The following is a 26,958-nucleotide window of genomic DNA, read 5'->3' as shown; positions in this document are numbered from 1 at the left end:
GTGCTTCGTCAAAAAATAGTGGCTTACTTATCTTAATTGCCTACTTAAGTTTTGGTCAGTAAATCCCGTTTTAACATGATTTGTCATTCCATAAATCTGCAGTATACATCAGTTAACAACTACCAGGACTTCACATCGTGCCATAGGATCCAAACGTACCTACCAGCATAGAAGATGGGGTCAATCCCATCTCTCACCACTGATATGGAAGAGTTCTAGAAAAGGCAAAATTCATAGTTTCTTATCTAAAGTATTAGATTGACCAACGTGAACTGCTGTTTTTACAGGTCTGACATGGTCCGATATCAGCAATTTTGTAAAGTTCAATCTAACATTTACATTCGTGGCAGATGAGGTAAGGACAGTTACCTTGTTTATAGGAGGAAGATAAGTTTGCTTTTATTCTGACTTTGGTCCGTTTTCAAGTTGAGGCTTCCCACCAGGAAAGGGAAGAAATCCATGATTTATATAGCAAGTAAAGCATGTCGGCCTCCTGTTTCCCTGCCTCCCGGTTTCAAACAGGATCCTGACATGGTAGCTTTCGTTTAACACTAGATTCCTGCACAGTTTCACCAGTACCAGACATGACATGTGAGGTTTCAGTCACAGTAAACCGAAGTGTGTATCTTTCTGCCTTCAGCTCTGGAAACTCTTGCTTCATGGCTTGGAAAATAAAAGCTCTGTGCTCTATTTTTGTCTACAAGGAATCCCATTTTTGTGGGTTTGTGGAGGTCACCTCTAAACCTTGGGTCTTGGTACTTGCTTCCTTTTCAGAGGCATGAAAGTCATTGAGAGTCGAGCCCAAAAGGATGAGGAGAAGATGGAAATTCAGGAGATCCAACTGAAAGAGGCCAAGCACATTGCTGAAGATGCTGACCGCAAGTATGAAGAGGTCAGATTCTGGGGCCCAGAGCCTCACCGACCCCCAGCAGTGGCCTGGGGCTGGGGAGGGGGCAGTAGATACAGCCTTGCGTTCTTCAGTGAAATGACCTGCTTCCTTGGCAGACAGGAGTGGTTCTGAGAAGCGGAGTTCCTTTGTCTCCAGAAAATGGTTCTTAGTTGATCCCGCTAGGGGATCCCAGGCTTCATCACGAAGCCTAGCACTGGGAAAGACCAGAGCTTCACCTGCCCGCTCCCTCTCCGCCCCCACACCCAAAGACTAGGACAAAAGAGCTTTGGCCAGGAGAGGGGAGAATCGGGGCCTGTGTCTGGAAGGAGCCTCTCATACTGTCCCCATGCACAGCCAGTTCAGGTGGGGGAGAGGTACGGACCAAACAGTTGTTCAGTCAGTTCATGGAAGACGTTTTCAATCTGTCGTCCTCTCTCCTCAAGGTGGTAGAATCCCATTACCAACATAGGCTCACGGGTGAATTTCATGGTCATGGCCCCATGCAAACAACCTCCTATGATAACAGAACCAATATGACCGTTAAGGTTTTAGTTTTGCCCTTACTGTACCATGGCTATCTTGAAATGGCATCGACTCATTATTATTATTATTATTATTATTACTTCCATATTATACTATGCCCACTAATTTTGAAATGCTTCAGAGGATCCCTTCTTCTCTCAGGTTCTTTGTTCCACTGAATACAGACTTGACTTCCTGAGTCATCTCACCAGCTCATGTCATGTTAGCTTCCCTTGCTATTCTGTTGGCATTTTTAACCTCCTCCACCAAACGGAGATTGAGGTACAGAGCTCTAAACTGATGAAATTCTCAGGCTCATTTTCAGTGTTTTCTTGGCAGCCCCTACCTTTTCAGCATAGAATGCATCACATCTCATCATACTGCTATTTTTGAGACGGTGACTCTCATATTTCTCCCTCCTTCCACATTTTGGTCTGGCTGCTATGTAATTATACTGACTGCACCTGGGTCAGACTTAAAATGAGACTGCCCACTCATAGCTAACCATTCTGCGTCTTTGTGAGCAGAAGCCTCTGGTCTCCTCTCCATTGGCTCTCCTGATGGAGACTTACTTCTCTCCAGTCCGGGAAAGAGGATCATCTTATTTGTAGACAATACAGTATCTTTTAGGGGCTCAGGGATCCAATCCCCGTCCCCACACCCCCTTACTCAATGCGTACAAGCCCCATGGTATGTGTGTATTATGTTTGCCCTGCTACAGGTGGCCCGTAAACTGGTCATCATTGAGAGTGACCTGGAGCGTGCAGAGGAGCGGGCTGAGCTCTCAGAAGGGTAAGCGGGCCTGGCGCCAGGAGGCTGTGTGTGGGGTGCTGCAGAGCAGTGACTAAACAGCATGACCTTCTGGCAGCTGCACATTTACCTGTTTCAGTTCCGGGCTCCTTATGTGCTCATTTGATGTGGATGAGCCACGAGTCTGGAACACAGAGGACTTGTGTGGGGTGTCTGTATGAATGCGTGTATCACTGCATGCCTTACCTGCACACTGATTTTGAGAATGGCCTTGTGCATTTCCTGTGTCCACTAACAGCCAAGTTCGACAGCTGGAAGAACAATTAAGAATAATGGATCAGACCTTGAAAGCATTAATGGCTGCAGAGGATAAGGTACTGATGGCTCATGTGTGGTTTTTAGGTTTCACTGCAACCCAGACGTCTTTCAGCTTCCAATACCTACTGGTCCGTTCGGTATAACGACTGCACCTTCACTACACCCTCTGCTATCTTATATCTTGCTTTAAGTGCTTTCTTGGGTCCTTTACACTCCTTTGTTTTCCTTCATAAATGCTCTTTGGTGCAGCCAAAAAAGAAGCCAAATTATCACACTTCAAAGTTGTTGGATTTTGTCACCCGGCCTTTCTGCTGCTGCAAGGTCAGGGGACAGTGTCCATGGTGAAACTGAGTGTTTTACTACCTGATGATTTGGCTCCTTGAAGGCAGCCCTTTGTTCTCTAGGACTCGGTTTTCATTTTTTCCCATCCTTCTCCCTTTTCTCTCCTCCTTCCTCTGGCTTGTCTCCCACCCTTTCTGCCTCTGATCGAAAACATTAGCAAATGTGCCGAGCTTGAAGAAGAGCTGAAAACTGTGACGAACAACTTGAAGTCCCTGGAGGCTCAGGCCGAGAAGGTAGGCGAGGAGCACGGCGTGGGGAGGAGGCGTCCTTTAGGAGATACTCAGAAGACACCCACTTTCTCTCTTCCGAGGCCCTCCCAAGGAAAGCAGTCATCCAGTAGGCATTTTAATAAATGGCATCGTTTTGAGGAGCTTTCCTGATGGTTATTGGATAACAGAGTCTTTTTTCTTTTTTAATAGAGAATATATTTTGAGTATGTGAGTCATCTGTAAAAATTTAATTTAAGCCAAGTGCCAAATGGATGTTATCTTGTTCTTACCCCATGTAAAACAATAGGCAGGAAAACAGAGACTATATTGTAGTGTGCCATTTGATCGCCGAGGCTCCATTACCTCCTGAGAGCTTCAACATCTGGTGGCTGGGCTGGAGCTCTCTGTGTATTAGAAGACATGAGTATAGAGTGAGCTTTGGTCTGACATCTGGAATGTTCTTTCTAATTACAGTACTCTCAGAAGGAAGACAAATATGAGGAAGAGATCAAGGTCCTTTCTGACAAGCTGAAGGAGGTAATGTTATGAGTGTTTTGGGTGAAGCCAGCAGGATTTTAAATGAGTGTGTTTTTATGGAGCAGGTCAGGGCTTTTTCATTTTAAAGATGTGCTCCACATCAGGAATATTCAGATGTGGTCTCGGAGTTAATGTGTTGCGCTAGCTGCCCCCTCTCACTGCAGTGACTGACTGACGAGTAGTTTCTGGCCCGTTGTATGGGTGCTGTGCTTGAGTCCCATTCTCTAGTTTTCCCTGTATTTATAGCTACGGGAAATCTAAAACTCCCCAATTTTGATTGAAATAAATTGAATCATTACAGGCTGAGACTCGAGCTGAGTTTGCGGAGAGGTCAGTAACTAAATTGGAGAAAAGCATTGATGACTTAGAAGGTAAGATCTTCAGTTTTGTTTTTAATTTTATCATTATGGTTGAATATTGACCTGGCCAAACAATTTTCTAATCCAAGTGCATTCACCTTGATATACGCCTTTGCTCTTGCACTTTCCTCCTGTCTGTCCTTGGGGTTTTCATTCTGCGGCTCTTAAACTCTTGGACCTGAGTCCTCTGCTCATCAGATGACTGTTAGCCACGCACGAGGCGGGGGCACGTCTCTTTTTGTAATGGCAGCTGCCGTCCTGTTTTACCTCACACTCCTCAAAAGTGTGGCAGGGTTATTTTTCACTGTGGGTGAGGTGGTTGTAGGTGAGAATAACTGTGGTATATTTTCTATCATTAGTGATACCTCCTAACTGTCAGAATGGTGTGGATTTGTTCTTAGCCACAATCCATCTTCTTCCAAGTATGAATTCAGTGTAAGGGTTTGGGGTTTTGTGTCATTAGTTATCTTGGCAAATGCTCTGTATTCTGAAAGTGGAGTAGGAGATAACAGAGCATTATATTTTGAGATTAGATTAAACTTAAGCATTTCTCCCATAAGATATTTAGGTTTTATTGTGGTCACACTGACTCTGTCTCACAGAAATTCTAAATGTTGAGCTTGGAGGCTTGTGAAGGGTCAGCCATGAAAAAAAAAAAAGTACATAAAATCTATGCATCCAAGGCGGAAGGCGCTAGAGAAGGGACTAGAGTTTGGTGCAGATGATAACCAAGCTAGCAGAGGAGAGAGAATGGCAAATCGTTGCAATACAAACCTGCCGGAGTACAGCAAAGTATGGAACCATCAATACGAAAGCTAACTTGCAGAGTTGGCACAGCACCGCCATAAAAAGTGCGGCTGTCCTCACTTGTCAGACCCCCTGGACCACAACAGGGCAGCTTGAGCGGGAAGACCACGAGGAGTAGTTTACGCAGCACTAAGAAATGCATATCTCAGTGGTCTCGTTTGGTCAGGAAGTCAGTGGTTTGAAGGGGGAGCCAGATGAAGGATTACAGACTATAGTCACAAACTGTGCTTCCAAAACACTGCCCTTGGATATTTTTTCCATTGTTTATAGTTGCAGGTGGCTGACTACTCCAATGTAATTAAAGTATAGCTCTAGAAAAGAAAGGCATTCTATTATTAGCCAGGAGACAGCCTTCTGTGGTTTTGTTTAGGGCTTAACGTGGTTACTGATATACCTACCATATTTGTTATGATTTTCATATTGCATCTTTCTTGTTTTATTTTCTAATGGGTTTTGTTCTTTTTGTTTTTGTTCCGATTCATTTAAAAACAAAACGCACGCCTCCTGCATTGGCCACCTGCTGCGGCACCAATTCCTTCATGCATTGCCCTTTTCTTGCTGCTGTGTCGGGATGGCGCCCATGCCACCCTCACTCACCCTTCATCTCTTGATCACTCTCCATGTCCTTGCACCTCTGCCTTCCACTTCCTGGTCATAGACGAGCTGTATGCTCAGAAACTGAAGTACAAAGCCATCAGCGAGGAGCTGGACCACGCTCTCAACGATATGACCTCCATGTAAATGTTCATCCACCCTGCCTGCTCACATCCGTGCCCTCATGCTAATGTGATAAACTCACCACCGCTCCCTTCTGTGCTTCCAGAATCTCTGTCTTTACACCTTTCTGCTTAACTCTGCATAATCTAGGGTAGTCGTTTTTTTCACATCCTACTAATACCAAGGCCAAGTAGATTAAGTCTGTATGTATAAATCATTTTCCTTTCAGAATCCATTCATTGCCCAATCTCTTAAGCTAGACGGTTCCCACCAAGCAGTGGAGCTGGAATGTGACTGACTTGAGCACTGTCCTTTTAGGAAACTAAACTAGGCTCAAGGAAAATTAGAAGGCCATGCAATTGTGCAGGCACTTCCCAAAGAACTATCAAAAATTGGTTTCCTGAGATTCAGTGAAATACAATGTGATCATTTTCAAAAAAGAAATATAAATTTAAGAACCCTAAAGTGTCAGGTTATTGCGGGTCTCAGGGACAGGAAATTGATGCAGTACAGCCCAAAGTGTGGTGCTGTAAAAGAGCGTCTCTCCTAGAATTCTCTAGTGAAGAATTCTAGATAGAAGTGAACCCTCTGCTGAGTAACCGAGGCTTTCATTTTCTGTGTTTATATAAAAAATTAAAATACCCCCAGTAAACACCGCAACTTGTGTCAAGGAAATGGGACATAAAACACAGATTGTCCAGTATGAGTTTGGGAGTTAGTGGTCCAGCTTTTACTACTGAGGCAGTAAGAGTTGGAGTAAATAGTCCTGTTCTCATGAGACCCTTGAGCATACACAACTAATTTACATGTTACTAACCAAACTTAAATATTCAGCTTATTCTGCCTCTTTAAATTCTAACCTGGAATGTTTCACAGAGGGCTCTCTTATTCTGATAATCTAGCACTGAATTCCAGATAAGCTGGGAATTTCATTTTCCAGTCCCACCTGTCCTTCCTTTACCCAGGCAGAAAAACGGCAGCTTGAAGAGCATGGCATGTGCCCGCTGCCTTACAGCTTAGAGAATCTCCACACTCCCCTTAGAGACGGGACGTCACCACAAAAACTAGAGAGAATTTCATCCCCCCGTCCCTCATTTGTAAATGAGGGGGTAGGTCAGATCATCTGTCTACAAGGCTTTTTTCCATACGACCATAAACATGGTGATTCTATGGGGAAAACTTGTAACATCGAGTATGATTAAATATTCTGAAAAGTGGTGTTAGCACGAAATTTGTTTTTAAATTCGGTTCATGGGTCTTCTTAAAATGGACCCTTACCCAGAGGGGCCTGTGGTGCCTCGGGCCCAGAGCCCGGATGCCAGGGGATGAGGACCGACCTCCTCCCACAGGTGTGGCTGGCTGGCTGCGCGTTTTGCATGTGGCGTCTTGCCTGTGTTTCAAGTGCTGCTGTTCTCTGTTAGCCTGATTTTCCCTTTTTTCATTGTGCCACTCTTCTTTTTTCTTCCACCTTTTCTCTTCATGCAGATAAGTTTCTTTGCTTCACTTCTCCCAAGACCCCTTCATCAAGCTGGATGTTCCACCTCTCTGAGCGCTGCAGTTTGTCTCTTCCCCAGCTGACTCTGGTTCTTGCTTTTAGCATCCTGCTCTAGGGCCACACACACACTGCTTTCTATTGTACAGGAGCTCTTCATTCAGTGTAAAATAAACACTGTGTAAGCTATTTCTGTTTGCTATTCTTTTTACTTATTTATTGACCTTTTAGTTTCAACACTGAATAAAACTACAAATCTGCTTCACGCATTTGAGGGTTAATTTTTGGCTACCTTTTTTTTTTTTTTCCTCATTCTGAACATTATACATTATATACCAACAGTTTCGAAGGCAGTAGTTTCTTGTGGGATGTTTAAAAAAATTACTCAATCCCTGGGTCCCTCTCAGAGTTTTAGTTTGCAAAGGTTAGAGTCAGACCCTGGGCATTTGTGGGGGTTTTTTGGTTTGTTTGTTTTTGTTTGTTTTTAGGGGTTGTGATGTAGTCCAGATTGAGAAGCACTGCTTGTTGGAGTCGGAAAATCCACCTTGAGCAGTCTACCTCTGCCAGAGGTTTAGTTTGGGAAGTAGTGAGCCCTCTGTGTTGATTTTGAGATGGCCCTGCTTTGCAGGATGTGGCTAACCATTGAAACGCTCCAGTGAAGGCCCCGAGCCTTCCCACCCTGCTAGGAAGTCACATATTGGGAAAGGTGAAAAAGAACTTGGATTCAGACTGCGTAAGCTGGGGTTATTGTTGATCCTGCTTTTACAGCGCAAAGAACAGTTCTAAATTTTTGAAAGTGTATTCATTACTTAGTCACCTTCGTTTTGATCATGAAATGACATCGTAGGTTTTCTAAATATGATTATGTTCAAGTTGAGATTCATTTTTGTGCTCCTAAACCCATCACGTCTTCTTTAGGAGGGGTTGTGCATACATAATTTTTGCAGGAATAGCTATTTAAAAAAGAAAATTGTGGACACATTGATTCTTTTTTCCCCCCCTAAAAAAGTAGGTAGTGGAAATTGTTCAGAATATAGTTATATTTTATTTGGGCTTCACTATTTCAGTTCAAAAACAGCAATTAAGTGATTTTTTAAAAAACACGTTGCAAAATTAGAACTTTAAACTAGTGTGGGCTTTTGTCTCCTAATTTCCAGTATTTCTTCATCCTCAATAATCTGGCTGTATTTCTCCTGTGTTTTAAATGTGGGTGATCTTCATTTGTGTGCAGTTTTTGTTAGCCTAAGTGATGTACCACTATTTATACTCGGTGTATACTCAGATGATTTGAACAAGCTAAAAATAATGTCAATCACTCCACAAAGACTTCAGCGTAGATAATAAATACTAAGAGGGCTATAAATTGAAGTATTTTAGTGGTGGTATGGTAGACCTTTTAAAATTTAGATTCTGGATAATGTCTTTCCCTTGACAGCATAATAAAGACTTCTGTAATTTCATGTTCTTCTTTTCCTTAAGGCTCCTTGGGCCTGCTTATGACTAAAATTCTTGCCTTGTTCTTTTTTAAATTCAAAGTAATAGAAGTGGGCCCTTCTCTGAGCAACCCTGTTATCTGCAATAGACAAAATGACAAGTCTCAAAGTTCTGCTGAGCATATGTATAGTTAATTCTGGAGGCACATCTATTGTTTTGAAACCTTCCCAGAGACTGTCACACTTTCTATAAGTGTGTTCTACAAGAGGAAATGGGCAATTGATGGATTGGGAAGGCAAATCTGGAAAAGCCCGAGAAGATATGGTTATACAAGAGGATAAATAGCAAATTGATTTTACCAAGAAATTGTCAGAGCAGGCTTCGAGGTTAGAGGCCATACATAGCTACAGCTGCTGCAGGAGAAACCTTGGTTGGGCCAAACCAAAGCATTGGTCAATCTGGATAGGCACTAGAGGCCCAGATATCTGGGAGATAGAGCAGGAGGGGAAAATACTTCCAAGTGTATAACCAGTTCTGGTCCCTGCCCTCAGACCTCCCACGCATGCCAGCTCTATGTCCACTGAAGTGGAACAGGTCCAAAGGAGGATGTGATAGCAACAGCTGTCATTTAAGTTGAATTCACATTGATCCTCTGGATTCTCTAGGGTTTCTCCAAAGTTCTTCTAGCTTGGCCAAACATTGGCTCAGCAGACAGACATCCTGCCTGCCTGTGGCAATATTCCCCCATGTGATAGAATGAATGTACTGGTGAGACTTAGGTTTTGCAAGCATATGCCAAATGCAAGGCACTGTCGATGGTAGTGGGGACGTGGTAAAGAGATGAACCAGAAATGTTCTTTGCCCTCGATGAGCTGGCCATCTTGTGGGAAGATAGATGAGTGAAGTGAGTCTGAACTAATAGATGGTGTGCATTTATAGTCAGGAAGAGACTAATTCTGACTGGGAACTACCTGGAGGAGGTGACATTTGACCAGGGTTTTGAATATTCAGAAAATTTGGATAAGCAAAAAAGGTCAAGGCAGGAGATAGTCCAACCTGGAAGGCATAATGAATATAGCATCCTCCACATCACCTACCATTTATAAGAGAAAGGTAAAATAAGAATTGATCAAGTTCCCAGCAGACCTTGGGCCAGACACCACATTTTCATTTTTCCCAGGGGTAAGACTCTCAGCTTTTCAAGATCATTAAGTAGAATTTCTGGGCCCAGGTTGTCAGCGTCATTCCAAACAATCATGTGTCCTCCAACTTTCCATGGTAGGTGCCAGGCTTTTGTCATTGTATGGGTGTCCCCGGACCATCAGACAAGACTGACTCTTGCGGTTGGCTTCCTTGCCATGGGAGCAGATTACTTGCCAATGTGTCAAATTTACATCACACTGGTCTCTGTGTAGACATTCAAGATTTTGTTAATTTTATAGACGTCCATCTAGCACCAAACATGAGTGCCATCTTCAAGAAGTACGTGGTGTGATCAAAACATACGGTGAATGTTTAAATTTTAAAAAAATTTTTATTACAGTAAAAGACACATTGCCATTAATCCCCCTCAAAATACTCCCACTCACTTCAAACACACTTATCCCGTCGTTCTTGCCACTTTCTGAAGCAGTTCTGAAAGTCCGCTTTCGTGAGTGTCTTTAATAGCACTGTCATGGCTGCATTCATGTGCTGAATCAACGCAAAACGTTTTCCTGTCATGGTTATTTTGACTTTGGGGAAGAGCCAGAAGTCGCCCGGTGCCAGATCCAGTGAATAAGGTGGATGAGAACACACCGTGATGTGGGACACAGAGCCTTTCTGTTGTGATCACAAAATACGGTGAATGCTGCTGCCGAGTGCCATCCAATGAAAAGTCAGGGATCTTCAATACGGGAAGTGGCGTGTCGAGCCTTAGTAACAGTATGTGACAACTTTCAACTTGTTCAGTGCAGTCAGTCTAGTGTGAGCTACGGTTGAGAGAAGGTGTGTTTTAAAGTGTGCCGTAAATCATCCTCCATCATGACAACGCTCCAGGTCACACATCACTTCTGGTGTGTTTTTTCTGTCAAATAAAAACATTGCTGTGTGTCCTCATCCACCTTATTCACCAGATCTGGCACAGTGAGACTTCTGGCTCTTCCCCAAAGTCAAAATGACCATGAAAGGTAAACATTTTGTATCGATTCAGAACATCAAGGCAGCCATGACAATGCCACTAAAAACACTCCTGAAAGACGACTTTCAGAACTGCTTCAGAAAGTGGCAAAAACAATGGGATAAATGTGTTCAAAGTGAGGATGAGTATTTTGAGGGGAATTAATGGCAATGTGTCTCTTACTGTGGTAAATTTTTTTAAATTAAACATTCACTGTATTGTTTGATCATACCTTGTAAGTTATGTCAATTTTGAGTGGAGATAAGTGTTCTTTTGCTGTTTAGGGTATAAAAGCTGTACAGAGAGTTCAGAATTTGCACCCTGTATCATGGTAATTGGGAGGCAGGGAGAGGGAGCTTAGTTCTACATTTCAAAGTGTTAATGCAATAGTGGTAGTATCTCTTGGTACTACCTGAAAGGAAAGCCAGCCCTGGAAATGGAGATGAAAAGGATTCTGGGAAGAGGTGAGCAGAAATTAGCAAGTTGAATCTTCACAGTAAGATCTCCCTCCACTGAGCCCTACTAAGGAGTAGATGATACGCTGGGCTCTCCTCCAGCCGTGCCTCAGTTCCTCGGTTCCTCGGATGCCAGAAACTGCGTTCTGCTCAGTTCACACAGCGGTTGTCCTGAGGTACAATAGGAACATCCACTCTCTCCTCAAACCCTGCTGCTCCCCTCCCCTCCCTCCCCTCTCCCCCTCCCCCCTTTCTCCCCTCTCCCTCCGTCTCCCCTCTCCTCCCTTTCCCACAAGTGTGAGATCCTAGCTCTTCCTGAGTTTCCCAGGCCTTTACCATCTACCTACCTGAGCACAGGACAGATGACCGTAGGGTAAAGGCATCCTGCTCAGCACGTGACCGGTGTCTGAGGTATCTCTGTGTTCTGTCTGTTAACTCCTTCTCTCCAAGTCTAGCTAACCTCTCTTCTTCTGCCTCTTCTTTCTCTTCTGCTAACCTGCTTGCTGACCTGTACAGATCAACTCTACCAGCAACTTGAGCAAAACCGCCGCCTAACTAACCAACTAAAGCTGGCCCTGAATGAGGACTAAACTTAAGTGGGAAAGAAATTGGGCTGAATTCTAGGAATGGAGCCCATGGGCAGGAAATCTAAGACTGTCTGTCATACCTTCATCTATAGGGTTGGAAACAGTTGCTTTTGGCCAAAATGTACATGAAAGGATTCAGCTGAAAGGCTGGCCTTACCTACATTTTCCTCATATATCGAATAATTCAGTTCTCTTTAATCCCAGAAAAGCTTTATGGTAAAATGTATACATTGTGTTTATGAATAAATATAACAATTAATTCAACACTCCTCTTTGCAACAGTAGGTCCTCTTGTTTGAATTAATACGTAATGAAGACACCCCCCAAAAAAAATGTTTTATCTTTCCTATAGAGAACCGAGTCCTGCTTTAAGTTAGAAAGCCAAAGCAGAGGGGTGTGTATGTGTATAACTATATATATATATTATATATGGGTGTAATATATATAATATATATATATATAGTCCTATTACATATTCATATTCCTAATTTCTTAATACCTGGTATAGTGTTTGAAATATGATTAAATGTACCTATGCTTGGGCAAAATAGCTTTTGAAAACAGGAGCTCATGTCAGAAGTCCCTGATTGTCTAAAAGGTATGCTTTTATTCAGTCTGTGTTGTTGGGATCTGGTGAGACTGTCATGCTGATAATAAATAGAACACTGAGGAGTAAGAGAATGTCCTACTGAAGTGTGCATGAAACATGTTGATAATTTTTTTTTAATGAGCAACAGAAATAAATCATTTCAAAAGTTGTCAGAAAACCTGTTTACGTCATCTTTGTTTTCTGTGAGATTGTGTTGCAGCACAACTCCCAGACCCTTAACTGCCTGTAACTCAGAAATGTCCTCTGTGATTAACTTCAGTGCTGCAAGCACCTCTCTCCCTGTTCCCATAGCACATGACCAATGAACCTTCACCAAACCCCACCTGTGCTTTATTCTCAGCGTGGCTTGTTGGTGAAGGTTCACCTGACCACTCTGTGAGAACCTGCTGTGCCTGTAGTTCCTTTGGGTCAAAGCCGGCTTCCGTCTCTGTAGGTCCTTGTCTGGAAATGAGTCATGTCTTACAAGCATGCCTGGTTCTAATCGTCTTCTCCTGTGTTTGTGATTGATGTTTGCCTGCCTCAATGTACAAACCACCGTTGTGTCCAAAGTGCAGCTATTCATGACCTAATTTTCTAATCCCACCGCAGAGAAAGTGGCTCACGCCAAAGAAGAAAACCTTAGCATGCATCAGATGCTGGATCAGACTTTACTGGAGTTAAACAACATGTGAAACCTCCTTAGCTGCGACCACATTCTTTCATGTTTTTGTTGTTTATTTTGTTTTGTTTTTAAACACCATGCTTACCATGAAACCCCTTAAATGCATTTTTTATTTACTTCTACCGCTGTCACGGAAACATCCACAAAATACCAGCTAGATGGGGAGGGGAGGGGAGAACACACACGGAAAGGCAAGCCCATGTCAGAGCAGTAGTGATTTAAATGTGCCATTTCCCAAGTTGATGTTGCCACACTTTGTAGAGAGTTTAGCAACACAGTATGCTTAGTCAGTCTAGGAATCCTCACTAAAGCAGAAAGATTTCAACTCCAAGTGCCAACGCTATGTTCAACAGGAAGGTTACTGTTGGAAACAATCAGGTGTAGATTGGTGCTACTTTAAACAAAAAGTCCCACTGTGGTCTTTCATTCAATATTGTACAATTTTGAGTTCTATCCAACAATAATTTATTTTGTCTTGAGTTTTACTATGAGATGAGACTATGGATTCTGTATGCCTGAATTCACTAAAGCCAAGGGTGTGTAAGCCACGCTGCTCTTTTTAAGACTTCCGTTTCCTTCTAATTGGTACACTTGCAGCTCTTTACAACTTATAGGATAGCATTTGATGTAGATTTCCACTCTTTTCATTTCTCCATGTTAAAGTGAGAGATTTAGGCACTTCATACAAATGGTAAAGAAAAAAACATTTTCTTAAGAGTTATAACTACAGTAGTCCCCCCTTACCCACTGGAGATATGTTCCAAGACCCCTCGTGGATGCCTGAAACCGCGGATAGTACTGAACCCTATACATACTATGTTTTTTCCTCTACATACACACCTTGTCACTTAAAGGAAGCACTTATGGTTTCTCTTTGGCATGTCCAAATTGCCAGCATCACTACTCTTGTACTTTGGGGCCATTATTAAGTAAAATAAGGGTTACTTGAACTCACGCATTGCAATACCATGACAGTTGATATGATAACCAAGTGCTTCTTCTTAAGCGACTGATGGGCAGGTAGCGTATCAGGTAGCATGGAGACGCTGGACAAAGGGATGATTCAATCCCTAGTGGGACTGAGCGGGACAGTGCGAGATTTCATCACACTACTCAGAATGGCACGCAATTTAAACCTTAGAAATTGTTTTATTTCTGAACTTTTCCATTTCATTATTTTGCAACCACAGTTGACCACAGTTAACTGGAACCGAGGAAAGGGAAACCGCGGATAAGGGGGGACTACTGTATATGTAAACATTGTATAATGGTATGGAATAAAATGCACATTGTAGGACATTTTCTAAACTTAGTGGTCCTGTCGTTTGTATATTTTCACTTTGTGAACTTGAGGTCATGTGATCGACCTACCTTGCCTCACGAATGGTTTCTTAAAGCAAAACAATACCCCAAAGTCCAGGGGAAAACCGAGTTTCATGGTTTGTCCTTCCAGAAGTACTCAAGGCAGCCAGCATCCCATTGATCTGTTAACGTTACCACCAGATGGGAAAGACCTTTTCCAAAAGCCTTTCTCCATCTCATTGGTATATATCTCCACATACTTAGAGGACTTTTGCAGTAGTTTTACTGGTTTGGAAATTTTTCCTCAAATATTAACTAAGTCTTCAGCAGTGGCATGCACACATATCAGCAAATTATGGGTTAATGCACTAAATCTGCTCCTGTCCCCAGCAGTGTGAATCTACTTAAAGGTATCACTTTAAGGAGTCTTTGTGGTTTTTCTGCTTTCTGTCTCATGTTGAATTCTAAATTCCAGTACATCTTCATGTTCTCGGACTTGGAAACTAAAAATATCGTAGGTCGCTGTTGAAGACTTTTAAGCAAACAAAAATAGATTACAACAATTAATATTAGTTGGCCAAACTTGGGCTGTGGGGGGGAAGGACGAGCTCATGAAAAGCAAACATGGTAGAATGGAAGTAAAAGAAGACTCACTTGGATGCACGGATAATATTTTCATTGAAAAGTATTAAATACTTCTGTAGCTGTTCTTCCAAGCCCTTCAGTCAGGTTTTTTCCCTCCACAGAAAGAAAGGGTGGGCAGAGAAACCACACAGAAGCCTGGAGCCTGGGTTTCCAGTTTCCATTTGTAAAAAGGCAAATTAACACTCTGGTTCTTGACCTTCCCACATCTTCACACCCATAGGCTCACCTCTGTCCATCCTCCCTAGATAGGAAATGCCTCTGTGCGTCACTCTAGTCGTAGAGGCCTTTCCTAAACCCCGTACTCTTTCACTTTGGGAGCCAGATCTGGCCTCCTCTTTACTAGCTGCCTCGCCTGTCCCTAAATCTGAGATTCTTCGTCTCTGAGATGGGGATGAGATTAGCACCTAGCTCTTAGGCAATTATCATGGAACTCAAATGTATAACCCACGTAACACAGTACATAGCACAGCCCCCAGGGCATTCTTGATGACCATTACCTGCTGCTATGCTCCACCTGCCACGTGTGCTCCAGAGACCACAGAGGATATTTAATGTCTGACTTGGTGAAGCTAGGACCACACTGACTTTGCCCCAGTTTATGATGGTCGTTAATGCTATTGTCATACCATATGCCAGAGCGTATAGTAAGCACCTGACCAGTGTTATTTAAGCTTCACATCCGTCCCCATTGTACTAACAGGGAGGCGGAGCAAATGTGCTCACAGTTCCTCGCTCACAAAGCAGTAGCGTGAGGTTCAAAACATAGCCCTGCGCAACTCCAAAGCCCTGTTTGCATTCTTCCTCTGCTTGTTCCAGACGTTTTGCAGCAGAAGAAAAGCAACTACTAGACAGAAACAGAAACAGTTGCCGCAGAAGGTACAGTTGGGAGGAGGAAACTGGGAAGATGTAAGTTAAGTCAGCGTGCAGTTATGATCACAAGTGGGTGGTTTAGCCTCTTTGGGTCCCAGGGATCAGATAAAATCCATTAATGAAGCATCATGCCAATTCGAAGAATTACTACCTGATCTCTGATACGTAGAAAAGGGAGGACACCCTGTCTCCAGTGGCACATACCTTAGGTCTGACCCAGTGTGATAAACAACATGCCGCCGTGAGAGATTAGGGCTCTTCAGTGTGGCAACGTCGAGGCTGGGAGCTGGAAACAGTCATCATGAAGTATTGAAAACCATGAAGTACAGAGAAAGAATTCAAGATTCATACTCTCAGTTCCTCTGCTGCAACTCAGAAGGCCCATAGTTCAGAATGAACTGCTGGAAAAGTTTCCCTGTTCAGAATAAAACGCTAGAACTCTGCAGAGAAAGGCTAAGTGGAAGAATATACGCATCTCCAAAAATCTTTAAATTTGTGATGAGCGTTCTACAGTCTGTTATTAGGGATAAAAGAAAAGCACCTGTGGATACATTCTGAATTTTTCGAGACTGGCATGGAAGACGAGTTCCCTTATTGCTCCTAGAGATTCCATTAGCAGAAACAAAATCTAAGTTTTGTATATGCTGGCATGTATCCTCTGGAGTTTAATACTTTTGGCCTGATTTTTTTCTCCAGGAAAAAAATGTCTTTTTTACTTGAACAAATATTTGAGTATATGTTAACCATTTTTTCAACCTGTCAACACGATTTGTAGACGTAACTTTTTTTTCAATCTGCACGTAGATGTACATTTAGGGAAAAAAATCTGAATTCTCCAATTAAAAAAAAAAAAAACCCACTGGGGTGCTCAGGGAGCCATCATTTCCAGAATTGGAGACAGGGGTTTGGAAAGAAATTAGAAATGTCAGGCAGTGCAAGAAATGTTCCTTCCATTATATATACTTTTTGACATTGAGGGTTTTCAGAGCTACATTCCTCCAACAGATGTCATAAATTTTATGTGTCAAACAGTGAATGAAGCTATGTTGAGGGTTCACTAATGTGAATGCAACTTTTGCCAAGTTTTTGACAAATGGGCATCGACCTCGAGGGTAAGACTGGTTCCTGCTGCCTGTGAAAGTTTTATTTCCATCTGTTACCAAGGCCACAGAGAACAAAGAGTCGAGTCACGGCCTTATCAGGGCCTGCCAGGGCTGATGGCCTAACTGAAATGCCGATTCAGAGCAGGAAGACAGCTTATGCTCATCGAGGCCTAGAGAAGTTCCGTGGCTTGCTCAGAGTCATTCAGCTAGTTGAGTCCAACGCCATGGAGTTTAGCTCTCCTGTGGGGCAGGCAGCCCCAGTGCAGGTCTTGGAAACCAGAAGGGCCAGCTTTGCATCCTCCACACTCACAGTGTGCTCCGGGTTTATTTTGCCATTGGAGGAGCAATTTCTTCACCTTTAAAGGAGATAGGTGGTTTGCCTCTTCACATGCTTGTGTGCTTCCTCACAAGGCTGAGAACTAAGCGAGGTGATGTGTGTAAAGTGCTCCCGTCTTACTCCTCCTCCAGCCCCTTTTCTGCTCCTCAGCCCTGAGCCTTTTCCCCCCCTCGGATTGGGTCCTTAGGGAAACTAAAAGTAACGCCCCTCCCCATGCCTCTCATTGCATTGCAGTGGTTCCCCATACATAACAGATATTCAGCATACATTTGTTGATTGGACAAATGGCCTGGACACAAATGCTGAAGTAACAGTTCTGGAATCGTTAGTCACCTATGCACAGGAGGTGAAGAATATCCCAAAGTAATTGATTCACATTTTATTTTTAAGCAAAACACTGGCCTTTGAAGATAAGTTTCTGTTGCTCCATTCTCAAACTGCATTTGAATGTTGCTGTGAGGAAGCAGACAGGATGTGGAATCCTGCTCATAGACCTTGCCGTAGATGTAAATGAAGGCGGCTCAGCCCTTGTTCTTTCTTGAGGAACCACTTGGCAGGACCGCTTCAGTATCCACTGCCCCCAGAGGAAAGCTAGTGACAGGAAAGGTAAAGAGTCCTTTGTGTGTGTGCAACCGAGGGGTGATTCTCCATTCTGTCTCCCAAGGGGCCGACTGGGCATGGCTGGGCCTGAGGCCCGGTAGAGTCGGCTCTGGGTGGATGCTGCGTGGAGATGGGAGTGAGAAGGTCGTGAGTCCCGATCTGTTTTCAACCGAGGACATACTCGGGATTTTGAATAATGTCTTTTCAGTGGAAGTCTTGTTGATTAGACTCACAAATTGAATATTAAATTCTCAGGTACATGCAGTGGAATGATATAGGCCCGTGGCCTTCCCATGAGCCAAGGTTTGATGCTGACCACAGTCCACATCAGCACCCCATCCCAAGCCCGCTTCCTCTGTGAAAACCATGTTTCACAGTAAAACAAATTACCAAGTAACTGCGTGAATTGCTGTGGTCAAGAACACGGCTGGGGAGGAAGAAATGTCACCCTCCAAGGTTATTTTAGCTAATTTAATACTTAAATCTACACAAGACAGATGAACAAGAGAAAAATAACCAAGTTCAATTACACATGTATGGAAACCCCACAAGCATGAGAGAGTCAGAGCCCCCCCCCCCAGGACAGGTTCAAGGACAGATGGTTAACATGAGGTACCTGTGACATGTTGAGCTAACGATGAGGAAAGGCACCTTGGGACTTCAGAGGGGAGGGACATCATTTGCAGGATGGTAAGAAAAGCAGATGTTTAGTAGTTAGATATTTGCCCTGCCCTGTAGATAGATTAAAAACTATTATATCTCTAGTAATAACTCTTCTTAGGGGAAAGGCCCAAATTTAAATTATTTAAGGGAGAAGTAAAAGTTTCTTATGAGCCTGCAGGGTCTCGATTGCCTTCAGTTCAGAATAATTCACATGCCAAAGGGGCACCTCTTGGGTTGTTCTGGACCCCTTCAGGGCCATTATCTGAAGTGAGCCCTGTCACTGTCCCCAAACAGTCCAATATTATTGCTGAACGCCCCATAATCAGCATATTAGACATGAACCAGCACCCATGCAGTAGGGTTTTCCGTTTTTTCTTTTTAAGGTAGGTGATGGCTTCATAGGGAAGGCTAGCATATCTGCATCTCGGAACCCAGCCAGGATGTGATTAATTGTTGGCTTACTCAGCTTGGAGATTGTCATTCCATGGTGTGTCTTCCTGTTCTCAGAAAGTACTCCTTTCTAGAACATTCTGGGATTGTCTGCATTAGCACCTTCCCAGGAAATTAAAAAGGAACAAGGCAGAATAATTTGCCTAGGAATAGGAATGTACTGCATGTAAAGAAAATGTGCCTCAATGGAGTGTTTCTAGTCTCATATCCTGGCAAAACTGCTCACATCTTTTCGGTCGCTAACTCTCTACTTGAAAACTATCTGGAATGTCTACTGTTTCTGGCTTGTATTCTTTCTTCCCCCTTTGTGATTTTTTATTACTCTAACCTCTTGTTCTGTTCACTTTCTCTTAAACACAGAAAGAGCTTTCATATTGTCTTCTAGTAACTAGAGAATATATGGAAATTAAGATTATACATGATTTGGCCTATGGGACTACATTAAATTCCATTTCCACTTAAGAAGCACACACATTATTTTAGGGACTATAGGTTGGGGGTTGTAGCATAATATAGAAAAAGCATAAAATAGATTTCCTGCCCTCAAGTCTATAATCTAGAGGAAGCAATACACACACATTAAAAAATAACAGGATGTGATGGCATGGCAAATTGAAAGTAAATGATGCAGGCATGCTTTGAAAACAGACATCATGCCCCCTTCCTGGAAGATTTTTAACCACCTGAAATCAATGGGAAAGGCTCTCTTGGGCATGCTGTATAATTTTCTTAGTACTCCAGCCACAGGCATTTCACAATGGACCTTTACCTTTCAAACCTTAGAAACAAGATCTCTGCCAGTTTATAAATGCTTTGGTTTTGCTATTTACTCTGGCCACCAAGTTTTTTGTTCTTTATTGTAGGTTTCTTCTGCTGGACCTAATTTTAAAATTCTCCCCTCTTGCCAACCCCCACTTCTTGTTTTGTGCTGTTTAAATTGTTTTTTAATTTTGGCCTAATTATACCTTTGCTTTTACCATGGAGCATCTCTCTCTCTTTTTTTTTTTTTTTTTAAATGAGGGAATATTGGGGAACAGTGTGTTTCTCCAGGACCCATCAGCTCTATGTCAAGTTGCTATCCCCAATCTAGTTGTGGAGGGTGCAGCTCACTGGCGTATGCGGGAATCGAACCGGTGACCTTGGTATTGAGAGCACTGCGCTCTAACCACTGAGCTAACCAGCTGCCCCCCTCTCAATCTTTAGAGCAAAGAGCAGGATATGAATAAATAATTACATAGACCCTTAGAGACTATAAAACCTGCTTTCTGCTACACTAGGGAGGTCTGAAGGGAGCCTTTGATTTCCGCAAGTGGACGAGAGTGGCCACTAACACTTCTTCCATGGGAAGCCGCCCCAGTGCTATTTCTTATGGACCTTGGAGGAGATAGTGCATGATCTGATCTGTAGGAGTTGCCAGACTTCAGCCTTCTTAATGGGCTAGGAGCCCTGAGGATCTCCAGATAATCCGTTCTCCAGCCTTCTAGGGAAGATGAAAAGTGAAGTGGTGTGCCAGGGAGAATTGGGTTTCACTACTGTTGATAGGCACTGCTGGCGGCTGTGAGCTCGCTTTTTGCTTTTCTAGTGTGGGATCCCACCCAGGATGATCAAGTATTACAGATAAACGTGGCATGAGGAAGTTTGGGTGAAAAAGACTAGCCTGAAGGGTTAATTCTCATCTCTATAACAGCAATAGATAATGTGTTATGTATTTAAAGGAATATGTAAATTACATGCAGCAATTTGCAAATTCAAATGAAAAGCTCTTTGGATACAGGGTTGCAAGGTAAATAAGCCAAAATGTACACATGAGGTACAAGCCATCATATAATTGAATACATTTAGAGTTTTTCCTTTGTCACAAAACATGAAAACAATAGGGGAAATCTATAAAGGAAAAGATCACTCATAATCTCGCCACCACTTAAAATATTTTCCATGTGTTTTGCCTGTATGTGTGTGTGTGCAGAGCTTTTTATTCAAACGATGTTTTATTCAAAAACTTTTACATAAGTACCTTCCTATGTTGCTAAGCTAGTCCTCATGGTATTGTATGATATTCCATCTGGTTAATGTGCCATAATTTGTTATTCTCCTATTTTTGATCATTTTGGATGGTTTTTGAGTTGTTGCTCTATAATTAGAACTGATATGTTTTAATTTGGGTATTTTTCTGAATCATAGGAAATGAAAACATACACTTAAAAAAAAAAAGGTATTTCTTTTAAGTGCAGGCATACCGTAAACATCGTGGTAAACTATTTAACTATGTAGAGATTCCTGCTCTAGCCTGGACTAGACAGCCCATTTGATTTCCAGGCTTTGGGTTCTTAAACAAAACACTTTCTCCAAACTGGATGAAACAGAGGCCTTTAAGACATCTCTCTCCACATGTTATCTCTGTTTCTCCCCCTTCTTCCTCCCACCACCAAAAACACACCAACTGGAACTTTAAGAGATGATCTCACAGCAGTCACCCTTCTCTTTCCTGTACCCCATGTCTAGACCCAGAGCTGATCAAAGTGAATAATGGGTGTGGGCTCAGAGGTACTGCCCAGGGCCATTCTTGCCTCAATTTTGAGAAGACCCTTAATTACTGGTAATGAACAGTGATAGAGGGAAGAAGAGATAAACGAAGCTTAAACTGTGCTACGAAGGACAATCTAGGATAGTGGTTACAATCCCATGCTTTGCAGTAAGACCAGACTTTGAAAGCCACCTCTGCCACTTATTGGTCATGTGGCTTTGACTAAGCTATTTGACTTCCTTACTCTGTCTGCAAACTGGGGATGATAATAACAGTACCTGCATTCAGGGCACGATTGAGATATTGTATGCAGAGTTCTTAGTATAGTGCCTGACACAGCAAACTCTCAATGATGGACAACTTCTTTGGTTGTGTTATTAAACACACCTCAGTCTTGTGTCCTTGCAATAGCCCTTCTAGCCCCCTTCCCCAGGCTTCAAAGAAAAGGCTGCCCCTTGTCTCATCCATACTCACCTGTGAGGCTGCCCTATGGTGCTGTCTTTTCTCCTTCAAGGCTCCTCTGATGTTCAGTTCATTAAGATGGTTCAGGGCCAGGTAGCCCAGTTGGATCTTACCCCTGAAATCACAAGAAGGCAAGAGTATTCATGGCCCTTCAGGACTAAACTCCAGTGTTGGTGAACAGTAAGAACAGCCCTTCTTCAGGGGGGAGGGGCCTGAGTAGAGTGAATGACTGAGGGAATGACCAACCCTCACCAGCTATCTGGGAGCTGCCTCTCTGTGGCATGCAGTCAAGAGCGCCCAGGTCTGTGTCTTCACCAGGGCATGATGGGCGTTTGCCTCCCAGGTTTCCTGGAGACTTCTCAATGACGCTATGAAAATCCAGCTCATCTGGTGGTTGATCCTATTCTCAGACACCAGAAGGTTACCTGGGGCACTGGAAAGTTTTCTTCAGACAATAACGATATCCCATCCTCCTCTGGTGAAATCCTTAGTATCTGAGGTCCTGCTTCTTGGTTTCCTCTGTTGGGATGTGGCTTCCGCTTCTGAATCTTGAGCCTTGTAAGAAGGGCTCTGCAGTAGTTGTCAGTGGGAGCAGGTTCTGGATAGGCCAGAGGAGGCAGGAGCCTAAGCTTTGTAGCGGTGGCTTTTGTCTGAAGAGGTTTGGGGTGTGGGGCCAGGCATAGGGACCCAGCCAGCACCAGGAACAAAAGCCAAGCACCTGCTCTGTGCTTTCGGGTCTGGTTGGCCAGGGTATCTGACACCAGAGAACATCTTTCCTTTCACACTCTATTGTCCTGGGGCTTCAATTACATTCTTGACTCAGAGCCCAGGAATGGGGATAGTGAGTAGTCCAGAAATCCTTAGAGCAATGACTCACTTGCATTTTCAGCCTCCACACCTCCCTAACCGTGCTGCACCCTGCTGGTCTTCCAGATCGAGGGTCTCACCACCACCTCCACACAGCTGGGTGGGCATCCCTCGGCCTCAGAGCTGCCATCAAGATGGGTCCCTGCTGTGTAGTGACTGCATCAGCAAAAGCAGGGCACCCAAAAGAATAAGAAAAAGATGACAGAATTTAATATTTTATGTTTCCCAAAAAAAAAAACTCATTGAAGAAGTCATCACTGGACAAATCTAAATATTCTTGGTCTCCCACTACTTTATTGTGAATTTTTAAGTTTTATTTTGAATTACAAATGTGTGGAGGGTGTCTTAAGCAGACTGCATCGCTCAGCAATGTCGTGGCCGACCACCATGAAGTGCTGGGCAACTCCAAGCTTCTCACTGTGCCCTCAACCGTCCCGAGGACCCCACCCCACGTTCCCCAACACATTGACACAGTCCACGCTCAGAGCCACCATCACCACCACCACGACGCTCATGGGGCAAACACCGACCACAGCTGTACCTTTCGTGTTGTGTTGCACGGGTGTTTGTGAGTCTGCAGCCCTGAACAAACCACCTGAGTTCAGTCCCTGCTTCTTCCCGGAGAACAACTGGGGGATCTGAGGCAAGTTACTTGGCGTCTCTGGATTTCAGTTTCCTTCTCTGGAAAAGCCTGTCCTTTACAGTTGTTATAAAGAATAAAAGATAAAATGTGCCCAGGACCTGGCACCTGGCAGGCCCTTAGTGAATACTAGGATGGTTAATGCCCTCTCTTCACTCTTCTCAAAGGAAGACCGAGCAGCTCCCTCGCCTGTAACAGAACCAGCACCATCTGCCACACCCCATAGTAGCCTGAGGGACTTTATAGGGAGACTTTAGCCTTTGAAATAGCCTCCCTCCCGAGTCTCCTGCCTCCGCTGCCCCAAACTTTTAAAGAGGAGGGGGCCGCAAAAGGGTGGTGCTGTCATCAGTCCTTTTCTGAAATCGGTGCCTAATTTTTTCTTTTTTAGCGTCAGCCATCAGCTAGGGACCAGACAAGTGTGTCTGAGAAGCCCTGGACTGAGGAGTCATCCGGGAGCGAAGCCCACCTGGGAAGGGCAGGGTCAGCCCTGAGCCTCCTTGAGTGTCAGCAGGTCATGAATTTCCAGGAAGGGATCCCTTCCCAGGACCCTGTGGTTGTGAAGCTCAAGGACAGCAGTAACGGAGATGCAGTGGTGGGAGGGTGGGGAAATTCGTTGATTAGCGCTTCCCACACTTAAGTGAGCACAGGAATTACCTGGGCATCTTGTCGAAATGCAGGTGCTGACTGGGGTCTGGGCAGGCTTGTGGTCTTGCATTTCTTTCCAGCTCTGGGGATGCCGACACTGCTTGTCTGAGGGCCCCCCTTTAAGTATGTAGCAGGGCTCTGGCTCAGAGGTGTGAGCTGGCGGTTAACGTTGGCATTACTCAAAGAGACTGGCTGTCACCTGGGTGGTGGGAAGAACAGAAACCAACTCATTCAGCTCCGGAGTCACAATGTGGAAGGGAGCATGCGATGCCTACACCAGCCTAGGCTCTGGTGGGGGGAGGCCTGAATATAAGACTTAGCTGGACTGTCAGCTCTAATGCATCTTTTGGAGCAAAAATTAATATAAGACCTGGTCTTATTTTACTGTAAGACCAGGTATGATTATAATATAATATAATGCTGGGTCTTATGTTAATTTTTGCTCCAAAAGATGCTTTAGAGCTGATTGTCTGGCTAGGTCTTATTTTTGGGGAAACACGGTAGTTCCACAAGCCTGTGCAGTGAGAAAGAAGTAATTCCTCACCAGGAAATAGGGGCATCTTAGGAAGGGGTCATGAGCATGAGGTAGCCCAAACCCACAAAGGCGCACTCCAGCCGTCCCAGGACCACAGCAGGCCTTAGGAGGAGTCCAGGCACCGGCCAGGACGAGGGGGAGGCAAGTGAAGCACTAGGCTGCAAAATGTAAGGAGGTACTTGCTCTCAAGGTCACACAAGTACTTGCACCTGAACGCCTCCTTAACTCGTGCACCTAGAGGCCTCATTCACCTCACCCTCGTCCCCGCCCTGCTAAGGCAGATAGTAGTCACACTTTGGCTTCCCTCTTTGGTATTTCATCTGGGACAGCCAGCTTAACCCTCTGTACCTCCATTTTTTTCCCTCAAGAAAATAAGTTGAAAGTGAGAAAGAAAGTCACTTACCAGAAATACCTTCAGAATGTATTTATCTCTGAATGTCTGGCACCTAACCCAGGACCTGGCATGTAGTAGGTGCTCACAAATGTTTTGTTCAGTGAATGATTGAATCCTATTAATAAATGGGGAGGACCTTTTATTATTTAATAGCAGTTACCTCCTATCCAGAGGACAGGGGCTATTGTCATCAGCTCTGCACTTAGTGCATTCCTAGAATATAACAGAGGTCAATAAAAGTCTGTTGAATTTGACAGAGGTGAAACTCATTCAGTCTGAAGTCAGTATCTGTTCACAAGGTGGCAGCGAGGGACCTTCTGCACAATATTTTCCCTTCCTCTTCTTGAAATTCCTGTCTTAATAATTTATTCCTTTGACTTTCATTTTCCTTACCCCCTTGCCTTACTTTAAAATAGCAGAGCCATAGGGAAAGGATTACATTAACCAGAAACAAACCTTTACCTTTATTGAGTTTTTGTGTTGGGAATTTTCTAAACCAGGCGAACGATTGCCTATGGGCCAAATTAACCCACCATCTGTTATTGTACAACCTGGGAGCTAAGCATGGCTTTTACATTTTTTTAATGGTTGGAGAAAACTCAAGAGATGAATAATAGTTCATGATATGTGAACATTGTATGAAATTCAAATTTGAGCGATTATAAATAAAGTTTTATTGGAACACAGCCACATTCATTCACTTATGTGCTGTTCGTGGCTGCTTTTGTACTACAATGATGGAGTTAAGTAGCAGGGACAGAGATTTATGGTCCACAGAGTCTAAAATATTTACTATCTGTCCCTTTACAGAAAAAGCCTGTTGACTCCCTACTGTCTACTTATCCCATCAACTTCTTCCCAATGTTTTTTACAAAACGACTAGATATAATCTAATTTTAGTGAGGAAGTGACACTCCCTGTAGGAAAGTTATGTGTGAGTAGAAATCTTGTGAATAAAATCGTGTTTTAAATATTTTTTATATTTCTACTTAAATAATTATTTAGATTTAGAGAAATGCAAATGTTTTCTCTCTGGTTTTGGAGGTCAGGTTTGTCTGAAGCAGGCACTTCATTCCCCCAGAATTACCTCCTCTTTATCTTGTCCTTTCACTGCTCATAATTCTTGGGGCTCAGGCTGTCAGCACTGGTGCGCTCCATACTTAATCTCCGTCTCACCTCCCTGGAGGCAGACTGAATTATGATCCAAGCAAGAGAGAGACTTTTCCCAGGGGTGGAAAAGGAAGTGATTTACTCTGGGTGCTCCCACCAATATGACGGGGAAATCATCTGTCTGCAGCTAAGAGGTTTCCATACTCTAAGAAGTAGGGGGTGGTCCTAAGCAAGGATAGGGATTCCTTCCAGAATTGATATTTCCTCCATTGTCCCCCCTACTCAAGCTTATCAGTAAATGTGGGATTGTCATTTTGACCCCCATTCAGTCCCCATCACGGACTCTCCGCAAACTTCTGGGTCTGCAGCTGGTCAACTTTAAGGAAAGTGAACTTGGGCTAAATTGGCAGCACAGAGATCTTAAGTTAGACGTCACCTCCCAATAGGGAAAGTTGAGGTCTGATCTCAGTCTGAGAGTTGCGATTTCCCCAGGCTTTCTCGATTCTAGATTCTACTGTATTTGCCGGAGGGATTGATTTTGTGGGTCTCACCAGTGTGAGCCTTGAAGCTCCATTTCCCCTCTCGCCTCAGTGTCAGAGCAGGGCACTGCCAATAGCAGATGGGAGCCTTGCAGCCGCCCTCTGGGTTGCTGGTGAGAAATTGAAAAGTCACCTCCACCTTCAAGATGTGAACTGAGGGGAGTTATTGCAAGGCAGCCGGCTTCCATCTCCCCATTTTCATAGTGTAATGTGGTGTCTGTCATGAAATACCTTTAAGGAAACAATCCCCGATCTTTTTCTGACATGAAGAAACTTTGAATATGCCCAGAATCATAAAATCAAGGTACTGCCACACTCACAACACTTCTGACACCAGGGTTGTCCACATATTAAGCAATTCTCTGACACCAGCTGGGTGTTCTACAATTCGTATCAGTTTTGACACCATCTACCTGAAGTTAGCA

General features: G+C 43.6%; 1 protein-coding gene and 1 long non-coding RNA gene across 33 annotated transcripts in view; one reads left to right on the top strand and one right to left on the bottom strand.

The window, feature by feature from the left end:
* The window catches only part of TPM1 (tropomyosin 1), a 28,756-nt gene extending 14,601 nt beyond the window's left edge, over positions 1-14,155 (top strand). For 4 of the 32 annotated variants that reach the window (XM_074327623.1, XM_074327621.1, XM_074327613.1 and 1 more), the window contains 6 exons: positions 775-892; positions 2,133-2,203; positions 2,460-2,535; positions 3,505-3,567; positions 3,869-3,938; positions 12,775-14,155. In XM_074327623.1, the coding sequence (XP_074183724.1) occupies positions 775-892; positions 2,133-2,203; positions 2,460-2,535; positions 3,505-3,567; positions 3,869-3,938; positions 12,775-12,857 (481 nt within the window). In that variant the 3' untranslated portion in view covers positions 12,858-14,155. Of the gene's footprint in view, positions 1-774; positions 893-2,132; positions 2,204-2,459; positions 2,536-2,978; positions 3,055-3,504; positions 3,568-3,868; positions 3,939-5,391; positions 5,475-6,935; positions 7,212-11,505; positions 11,841-12,774 lie in introns of those variants that run through there. The other 28 variants (XM_074327615.1, XM_074327616.1, XM_019755347.2 and 25 more) reach the window with 14 other exon arrangements.
* Positions 14,156-17,588: 3,433 nt separating this feature from the next.
* LOC141570578 (uncharacterized) lies at positions 17,589-21,919 on the bottom strand. Its single transcript, XR_012494731.1, has 3 exons — positions 21,816-21,919; positions 18,321-18,362; positions 17,589-17,695 (listed from the first exon to the last, which is right to left on the bottom strand). It is a non-coding gene; the product is annotated as an uncharacterized LOC141570578 (long non-coding RNA).
* Positions 21,920-26,958: the final 5,039 nt, after the last annotated feature.

This window comes from Rhinolophus sinicus, linkage group LG03, assembly GCF_036562045.2.
Source record: "Rhinolophus sinicus isolate RSC01 linkage group LG03, ASM3656204v1, whole genome shotgun sequence".
NCBI lineage: Eukaryota > Metazoa > Chordata > Mammalia > Chiroptera > Rhinolophidae > Rhinolophus > Rhinolophus sinicus.
The sequence above is the reverse complement of the archived record's forward strand: the minus strand, read 5'-3'. Positions and strand labels throughout refer to the sequence as shown.